Below are 10,120 nucleotides of genomic sequence, written 5' to 3'. Positions count from 1 at the left end.
AAGCTCCCAGATATCCAAAGATCATCTGCAACAGCAAGCCAGGATTAACTTCATAAAAGACAAGAAGCTAAAATATTGTTAATGCACTTTTTCCAGTATCTTTAAAAACAAGTGTAAAAATTCCTCCCTATTCTTGTATCTGAAAGTGAGAACAGCTGCTGCGACATGTTCCTTTCCTCTGAGCATGGTTGTTTATAGTAAAGAATACTAGGCTTTGATCAGCCACTTATATTTACTAAATTGATTCCAACATCTTTGCCAGTGGGCTATATGGATTCTCAGCATGAGATACTCCTGCTCATTTGAAGTGGTTGAGATTGTTTTTCAATGGAATTTTCCATTATGCTCTGTGCTATCTTTCTTCAAAGCACAGTTTGTTCACTGGGCAGTACTCCTTGTCCAGCATAACATGCAGAACCATTTTATATCTTGCTCAATACTTTTGTTTTCTTCCCATGATGCTTTACCTCCATTTATTCTCTTGTCTCAACCAAAGCTTCCTTTTAAAGCTCTCTCGCATGTAACCTGATATGTTTGTTAGAAGCTGTTATGAAGGGTTTTTTTCTCCCCTACCCTTCCTCTCTTCAGTATTAAAACTTTGGAGGCAGTCAAGACTTCTCAAGGAAGATAAAATGCCTCTTTCGAAAGGTGTTTGCCTCCCCTCCGTTTTTTTTTATTTGTACTGGAAGTTGGGGTGCTAAATAGTACAGACACAGTAATCCTGCGTACCCTACAATTCTTGCACGAGTACCCCCCTAAGGAGATCACTACCATTACACGCTGCTTTTTAAACAGAGATGTTTAAACCCCAACAGCAGGGGCTGGACAAATCAGCACATCTATGATAAAAGGGAAAGGAATCCACATCTCCAAGCCCCAATCTAATGCTTTGTCCATTAGACAGCTGTAGCAAATTGGCATTTTTCCCCCTTCTTCGTCTCAGAGCCCAACAAAAGATATACAACCTTACTGGCTGAGTTGCAGACTGTAAAAGGGCAGGTAAAGATTTACAACAGCTAGTCCAGCAACACAACATACAAGAACTAGTGAGGTCATGCATCTTACAGTACTACTCACTCACCAAAACATTACATTACATTATTTCTCAAGGCAAAAAAGAGCAATTTTGGCTCTCTTGCTTTACTGTGTTACTTGTTTTTAACTGTATCACAAACTGCATCTCTATTAAATTGGCAATATTCACTAGACAAAGGTAAAGTACCTGAAAAATCAAACATACTTACCAGGGAGCTTATACCTCTGGTTAAGGTTTACTTCTAAGTGTGATTAACTGTGTGATACTGATACACATTTTAACATAAAGTGGGCTAGCATATTCAAATAAACAGCACCTGAAAGAAAAAGCTTCTACAGTTAGGCAGTACCAGGCTACAGAAATACAGCCGTTTCCAAGTACAAAAAATAGAAAGATACGAAATTAAAAGAATTGTATTGTTACTGAAGACGTACACCATCTCACACAGCAAAAAGTTTCCAAGTTAACAAGTTTGAGGCAATGCACATGTTAAGCTATACCAGGGAGTCTACTATGAAGATCTACCCCCTTTTCCAGCAACATACAAATCTCAAATTAAGACACCTCAATACAAAACAAGCAAACAAAGAAATCCACAAGCAAAGCCCAAACATTTCACTCTAAGTTTTCAAAGTCCACTAGTTTAAAAAGCAAACAAACAACAACAAAAATCTACCCCACCCCCTAACCAACTTGAGATGCACTGGATGCAGTTTTTCTAGAAAAACACAAAACCGAAAACAGGCCCCATGACTGACTTCAAATGAAAATCTGGCCCCTCAAGCCTTCCCAGGACATAGGCATATTTAGACAGCTTAGTAAATTGCTGCAGCCCAGTTATTCTTGATAAAGATCTCGTTACAGAACTGGGACTGTCCTGTAGCCTGTTCACCTCCCCAACTGTTTTTCCTTCTGTAGAATCTGGATAGTACAAAAGCCTCACAATAGGAGATTAAATTTATGACTACAGATATGCAAATTTGACAAAATAATATTAAATATTTAATTAAATACCAGTCTGATTAAATACTTCAGTTTTAGTATTTGTAACAGGTAGGAACAGCTTTGTATTTTTTAATCCTCAAAACAGGATGTATCCTGTGCCATGTTATACTCTTCCTTTCACAGGTGCAGTCTAGTGAGCAGCTGCATCTAATTCCTTAAGAATCAGCATGCTAAAGACATATTTGAATTGCTCTTACCTGTCTATACGCAAGAGCAACATGTGTAACTTTCAAGTTAATAACAGTATATCCAATATAGAATCATGGAATCGTTTAGGTTGGAAAAGACATTTAAGATCATTGAGTCCAACCGTCAACCCAACACCACCATGCCCACCATATAGAAGTAGGTAGTTTTGATCAGGAAATGAGCAGATGTTATGCGGCAATAAACAGCATCCTACAGTAATGCAAGGCTGCTAACTCAAAAAAACCCAGAAAATGACTAACAGGTCATCTCCAAGTTCATGCACTGAATCCTACATTATCTGGTGTTGTTTGTTTGTTCTTTTTTTTTTTCAAATATAAAGAGATGCTGGTATTTCTACAGTCCTAAGATGAGGAGCAAAAAATTATTCAGTGATTCAATGTGTGAAGATAAAAACAAACAACTCTCTACAGCACATTGGGGATGACAGGCCTCTTGCTGCTTACGATCACAGCATTCACAGTGGCAGCCACCGTGTACACTGAAAAGCAACATTATGTAATAAGTTACTTTCAGTTTCCTCATTGCTAATTTCTTCCCAGTCATCCAATGCTTCCTTATTACTGTCTGCTTTAGAGGCATTCATCAGTTGCCACGAGAATGCAGAATATTCAGCAGAAGCAGAGAAGTGGCATGAGCAAGTAAGAGTAAGCTTGTCGGTGGCAGTAATGGAGTTGAAGACCCATTTGTGAATTACGAACAATAATAAATGCCAATATCAGATACCTGCAGATTTATTTTTTTTAAATGAGATGCCAATAGCAAGAACACTTACTCTGCAAACATTAACAGTTTACTTATCCCTTTACTTGCTCTGTAAAGGGTGGTAAACCAGCCAAGTAGTAACACAAATGTTTAATTACCATTTCTGTTAATTAAAACAGATGGCCACCACTGTATTCACATCACTGTCTAGCACTGTCTCCGTGGAACTCTGGCAAATTCACGTGTGTCTGTGTTTGAGCCTTACAAAAAATACAAGAAGAACATAAAAGTTTGAAATTAAGAGTGAGCAAATTACACAAATACTCTTAATATATTTTCCTTCTGAATTCCTTTTAGGGACTAAGGCCTGTGTAATGAAGATAACAAATCAGACTGCAATCAGACATATTTATGAACAGAAAAGAAAGCTCAGAAATTAGTATTTTAAGTCAGGGAAACATATATCAGGACACATAATTCTAGAACACAACCACCTATTCTACAGTAGAAGCATTTCTCGCACAAAACCTGTAGTTTGAGCTTTGATAAAAGACGTTGTTACTGACAATCGGAGCACACACGAGTCCCATGAGAGCCAGGCTGGGTGTCAAGAGCTCCCTGTGGGAACTGAGCTGTGTTTCCAACACGACTTGCCACCACTGGGTTTCGCAAGGGCACGCTGCCGCCTGGTGCTATGAGTCCGGAAGGAGCTGGCTATGCGTACCGCTCCTCGTCTTCAGCTGCGACTGGGCGATATCTGCCAGGGCACTCTGTATCTTTTCCAGCAGCATATCCCCACGATAAACTACCTCTTCCAGACGGGCAGCTGCTTCATGATTTTCTTCTTCTAATCGATACAGACTAGCAGCCTTTAAAATAAAAGCGAGAAAAGTACAGATCTTCAAATACAATACAAAATTTACTTTGCTACTAAAGGATGCCAATGGAACAGTTGGCGTTCCCTAGAAAAGAGAAACATTCTCTCTTTAGCCTCTGAATTACACACTAGCAACTTCAAAGCAACTCGTTATAGGTTGCAGCCTAAAACAGTGCATATCCCCATGGAGCAAACACAACTGCCCCCCCAAATAGAGATGTTAGCTTCTTTCATATTACAACTCTTGGCTCAGTACAGCTTTTCTTGATGAGAAGTGAGTATTTATCCCCCTCCCCACTCCCTTACTGAAAGGTGCTCAGCAAGATGTAAGCATAACTTATTTAAACCTTTCTGTTAAATAGCATATTTCAGATTAAACTGTATTATTTAACCTTTTTCTTCAGTATTGTTTCAGAACCAACCTGCTTTTCAGTTAGACAAAGTTTAGTGAAACAAAACATTTTAACGTCAAAATATTTTAATATTATTTTAAAATATTTACCACATTTAAAACTACTAGAACTAGTTCTAACTGGATAACAGAAAAGACAAAATAGTTTCAAACTGATATTTTTTTAAAGCAGTTATACAGGTCCTTAAGAAGTCGCGCTTAAACTAACTGGCAAATTCTATCCACATATTCACTTTCTGTTCTGCAACACTGATGTCTTTAGTGAAGGTCAATATATGCATTAAGGACTTGATAGTTCTTGGAGGAAGGGTCAGAGAAGGAGGATGGCAAAAGGTAAAAGTTTGAAATTTAGAATCCAGCTCAATTACTTCAGTCTCAGTTGATAAATAGCTGACTGCAGGTAAGCCATAGATTTGAGTAGAATACGTACTGCCAACTTCACCACAAAGGAACTCAAAAGGGATGGGTAAATTGCGTTAGGCATTAGTGTAGAACAGCCCCTTTTAAGACAAGCCTCAGATTTGAAACATATACCAAGACAACCTTAATTAAAAAAAAAAAAAAAAAAAAAAATCAGCCTAAGTATATCTCTATTAGCCAAGTATCTATCCATCACTTCTCAACATAACCTCTACTGCATATTTCAATGTTTGAAGCACCTTCAAAACAGTTTTTTTTAAAGAATGGCAGAGTATTTATCTTTAATACTGCATGAATTAAACAACAGAAAATAAAAATCAAAACTAGACTCAGTAAGCTAACTTACCTCAAAACCACACCAAACAAAAAAGACCAGAAATTCTTGTGAAATGAGATTCTGCATTAACAGAGCAAGAAACTGTTCCGAGTATCACTTCTAAGGAAAGCATGCCCCTACTGGCTAACCAACTTCTCTTTCCGGAGCACCCTACTTTCCCTGCATCAGACCCTGCTCAATCATGGAAGAAGCCCGTAATTTGTCTGCAGCAGGAAAGCTGTCTTCAGCTATTAAATACACAGTTACATGAAATTATGCTGGTGTTAATGGGCCCAATTAGTATGTTCAGCAATTACTGTGACTAGCAACATTTCCAAATTTAACTTCCTCTGTTTAAAACCAAATGTGATGTCACTGTCAAGTCATTTGTATTTGGCCCAGCAGGCACCTCTACTATTAGTCTTTTGTAAAATGCCTTTGAATAGTTACAGATTATCAACCCAGGTGTAAAACCTTCAGGTGATCTTAAAGCAGTTCCAGGGTTCTCAAAGAAACAGCACTCTTTGGATCCTTGTTGCATTCTAAAAAGAAAACACTTGATGTAAATCTAGCAGTTAAGTGTCAAAACAACAACAACAACAAATGCTGCTGTTTAATAGGCAAGATCTGTAGAAATAACAGAAAAAAAACCCCAACCCAACCCCCAACACAGTGGCATTCTCTGAATCACGGGTCCAAGGCATTTTTTGGAAGTGAGAAACAGCCAAGTATTGTGAGAGAACTCCCAAGCTGTTCACAGCAGTTCAGCTCCTGTGAGGCAGGGAATGGAGGCTGTTATACTGGCTGCACCTGCTAATAGCTGCCTGGCCAGTAGCTGCTTTCCGTTCCCAAGCTCCTCCTAGAGTAACTCTGGTCTAAAGAGCAAAGGAGCAAGAAACAAAAGCACCAAGTTTGGCTGGCCCAAAGAAGGACACGCTGTTACTGAAAAGTGAAAGAACTGTTTTATGACAGAGCTGGAGAACTTAAAGGATACCCTGCAAACCCTGTAACAACCAGAAACACTGTGGAAGAACACAAGGCTTCAGTAAAGTGTTGGCCCTGCAGCTACAAAATGAAACATGCTCCTAATGAGTGAAAGAATGTGAAAGATTATCCAAGGGGAAAAAAACCAACACCCCCCCCCCCCCAGCACATCAGTACTGTTGCATCTGTTGTATTAATATTTGAACAGCTGGGGAAAAAAAAAAGGGGTAGCAGTTTCCAGGATTGAGGTGTTATGATAAAAGCACTTTTTTTTTAAACATTCTAACAGAAAACTAAATTTAAAATATTCTCACTGTGTATAATCTTATTTAGAACTAGATGCAAGTTCAGTTTTCCACTAAGCCCATAAAGTACTCACAAGCTACCCTCATGAAAAATTCAGGCTTGTACTAAAATAATTTTTCAAGACCACCTAGTGAGTAAAAAATGCATTTTAAAAAAGGAAGAAGCTTGCCTTCAGTTATGTTTTGATATTTTAATTAAGAACACTCTTACCTGCAAAGCTGCTGTCGATTCTTCACTAGGCAGGGAATCTATTAGAACATCAATATCTTTTGCAGTTCGTGCAATCAATGCTGCGAACAGTTGGGCGTACTCTTTAAAAAAGAAAAGCCAGCCTACTCAGTACATTATTAGAAATAAGTACAATTCTGTATACACAGCATAGAAAATCCTACAGACTTGAAGTCTGCAGGTGTTAAAAATTCTCCTGCGTGAAGAAAACAACAGTATCATAACTGATGGGAACTCAACAGTGTTAGATGACGGTAGTTTGATTCCAATCCTAGATTAAACAAGGTAACTGGTTATACAAAGGGCTGGGCTTTGTACAAATGAGAAAATAGCTAGAACTCCATCACAGTTAGACAATTAAGAAATTACTAATACTACTATTAAGTGTCCTAGTCACTACATTAAGTATTGAGAAGTAGCTAGAAACTCATTTAACTTTTTAATCCCTGCCTCGAAATCTGCCACTAGACAAAAAAAGAACACTAGAAACGACATAAAAATAGTGATTCAAATAGATGGATTATTTAAATCATGTTAAGCAACAGATCATTAGTGAAAGAATTTTAGGGTTTTTTAATTTAAAAAAAAAAAAGAATTCCTATTCAGCCACAGAAAAAGTTAAATTGCCCCTGAGAAATGGAAAAGGATTGGAAGGTTATAACAGACCTTAATTTAGCTGCTATTATCATTGAAAGAACTTTTAGTAAGAGGCACCATAAGCCAGAAACAAAACCTTTCCATATGGAATTGCACCCATTCAATCTGTATTAAGTTCATTACTATCGCTAAAATATTGTAACAGCCCGTTTCAATTTATAATTTAAGATCTTATGCATTTGTTTATATTGCTTGGTTCATGAATGATTTGCGGATGCAGGAGAGAAAATACTTTCTAACGCCAAAAATCTATAGAAGAGATTGACATTATCAAAAGTACGCTTGACTTTAACTTAAAAAAACCCCACCAAACAAAACCAATATATCCGTTTAAAGCTTATTTGGGGTCACCACAGAGTTTACCTGTAAAGAGTTTTAAGGCGTTCTTATTAAGACTTTAAAGACACATAATTGGTAGTTTTGTTTCCCCTCATCAGCATCGCTAATGTGGCTATATGATTTTACTGAAGTCACTATATTCAGAATTTTAGGAAAAAACAAATCAAAAGAGAAGTCAGTCATGACCTACCATTTTAGGACCTTAACAAAGCCTCTAGGATCCTGGCACCACACTGATGCCGGCACCTGGGACAGCAGCAGTTAAGATGAGGAAGGAAAGAAGCCTTTCAGCTGGCTCTTCCAACTAATTCCAGTATCAGAATGCAAACCACCACAGACCAATAAAGAACTAATATTCAACTGTCCTAGAAAGCGCATCACTGTGCTCCAAACCAGTCTCCCCTGATATCCTAACAGACAAACCTAATCTGATACAAGATATATATAAAATTTTCTCGGGGGGGTGAGGTGAGAAAAGAACTAAAACATTCAGGATTAGAATAACATGGTTATTTAAATACTAACCTGAAGTGCTCAAATCAGAGAGAACTTTTAGGTCGCTTACCAATTTCAGTGTCTTAGATCAGTTTCTCTTCTCTCAAAAAAAACCCCAACCAAACCCCCCAAAACAAAGCAGCCAACAACAAAACCACAAATGCCAACAGGGAGATTCAACATGATGTTATTCCTTGATTAATTACATAAGCAGATGATACACAGAGAAACGCAAATAATTAAAAGTTTATGACATGGAGAATTTTAAACTCATAAAACTAACACTAATTCTTTCTAAAAAGACTTTTTGGAAGTAATGGACAACTCATTAACAACCTCTTGCACCAGTCCTATTAAAACGCTTTGTATCTGTAGAGCTACTGTCTCTGTGCAAAGCAACCAGCACAAGAAATATATCACAATGCTTACTTAACACTTAAAATTACTTTTCCGCTATCACAATCTCATGCAGCAAGTGCAGCTGGCATCGATTTATGACCTAATTTCAGGCACTCCAGCAGTTACTGGTGAAATTGTTTGCTGAACTCTGTGAAATCGAGTACAGATTTTGTATTACAGAGCGTACAATACCAGAACACGCTGACATTTTGTTAGGAGATGCAGAAAGAAAAACTTGCCTTCTGTCGGATTAGCAGGCTGATCTTTGTTTATTGCTGTCTGAATGTTGCTGAAAGAGGCTGGGGGACCACACTGCTGCAATACTCCGATGGCGTTACAGAATTGGTCTGCGAGCTGCAAGCGGCAAGGAGATCGTTAATTTATTTTGCTACTAAAGCCATTTCGATTTAATTTTGCATCCCAGCGGACCCCACGCAGCAGCCCACCCGGCGCTAGGTGGGCGCACACCCCCGTAGCGATACCCCCCTGCCCGGGGGCTGCCAGCCCTCGGGGCTGCGAGCAAGAGACGGCGGGGAGAGGGGTCGCACCCCCTCGCACAGGCAACGGCCGACGACGGCCGGGCCCGGGCGCGGCGGCAGAGGCCGCGGGGGCAGGAGGGGCCGTGGCCCAGCACCAGCCTCCCCTCCCCGCCGGCAAGAAGAACGACGAGCTTCGGGGGAGCGAAGAGGGCAGCACCCGCCTCACCGAGTTCACCGCATCCTGCAGCTGCGTTAGCCGATCCGCCATGGCGCCGGCGCCGGCGCCGCCCGAGCGCGCAGCCACCGGCGCGGCCAATAGGGCGCCTGGGCGTTGGGTGGGCGGAGGAGGGACGGGGCGGGGCGCAGGGCTCCTTCCGGTGGGTCAGGACGGGCCTGGCGCGGCCCCTGCAGGCCAGCAGGAGGCCCGGTGCCACCTCGGGTCTGGCGGCGGGCAGCAGCGGCGGGCAGCCCCGCGCCGTTGCAGAGCCACAGGAAGCCACTCGCTGACACTGTTTGCTTTCTCGCCTGCCGTCGAGAACCTAATCCCCGTGTTACCCTAATTCCTGCGTGACCGGCGGTAGAAGGCCGGCGTGCCACGGAGGGCACAGCTGTTGCCCTACGACAGTCGCTCTGCCGCCGGCTCCACTCCACGCTCCGCTCCTGCCCTGAGCTGAGCCGGCATCATGTCTAGCAGATGGGGAGCGGTGAAGGGCTGGGAGCGTAGTGTCCTCAACGATCCGGCCTAGAGCCAGCAAGAGCCCTCTGTGCCCCTGGGCTGGAGAACAAATACCGATTTGTGCCCATCAGTAGGTGTCCGGTGTCCAGCTGACGGTCATTCAGCACTTAAACCCCTTCTTTCTTACCTCTGAAAGCTGGGTACGATGTCAGCCTTCCCCCAGCCAGGGACCTCCCCCGATCACCGGGGTGTTTCACAGCTGGCAGGCAGCCTTGGGAGGGCCAGGCTGAGCATTAGGAAACACCAGCAGCACCAGGCAGGTGGGATGGGATGCCCAGGGAGGCTGTGCGCTCGCTGCCCTCGCGGGTGTTCAGGTGAGGCAAGGCAAAACCGTGGCTGACCTGCTCTAGCATCGGCCATAGTCCGGGTTTGAGGGCCAGCTGGGCTGGAGACCTCCAGGAGTTTATTCTGGCTAACTTGTCAGTGACGCTGTGGGTGCAGCCACCCCGCAGCAACGCATGTCCCACGAGACTTTTGTCACCTACAGCTCCCCTCTTTGCCATGGAACAAACTAATCCG

At 41.7% G+C, this 10,120-nt stretch overlaps 1 protein-coding gene across 1 annotated transcript; it reads right to left on the bottom strand.

The window, feature by feature from the left end:
* Nucleotides 1–2,966: 2,966 nt before the first annotated feature.
* MED21 (mediator complex subunit 21) lies at nucleotides 2,967–9,204 on the bottom strand. Its single transcript, XM_052790383.1, has 4 exons — nucleotides 9,092–9,204; nucleotides 8,626–8,740; nucleotides 6,479–6,579; nucleotides 2,967–3,822 (listed from the first exon to the last, which is right to left on the bottom strand). Exons 1-4 carry the CDS (start codon nucleotides 9,131–9,133, stop codon nucleotides 3,646–3,648), a joined length of 435 nt encoding a protein of 144 aa, XP_052646343.1. The 5' UTR covers nucleotides 9,134–9,204; the 3' UTR covers nucleotides 2,967–3,645.
* Between the last annotated feature and the right edge of the window lie 916 nt (nucleotides 9,205–10,120).

Source organism: Harpia harpyja, chromosome 6, assembly GCF_026419915.1.
Source record: "Harpia harpyja isolate bHarHar1 chromosome 6, bHarHar1 primary haplotype, whole genome shotgun sequence".
Taxonomy (NCBI): Eukaryota; Metazoa; Chordata; class Aves; order Accipitriformes; family Accipitridae; genus Harpia; species Harpia harpyja.
Note: the sequence above shows the minus strand (reverse complement) of the source record. Positions and strands in the feature narration are given on the sequence as shown.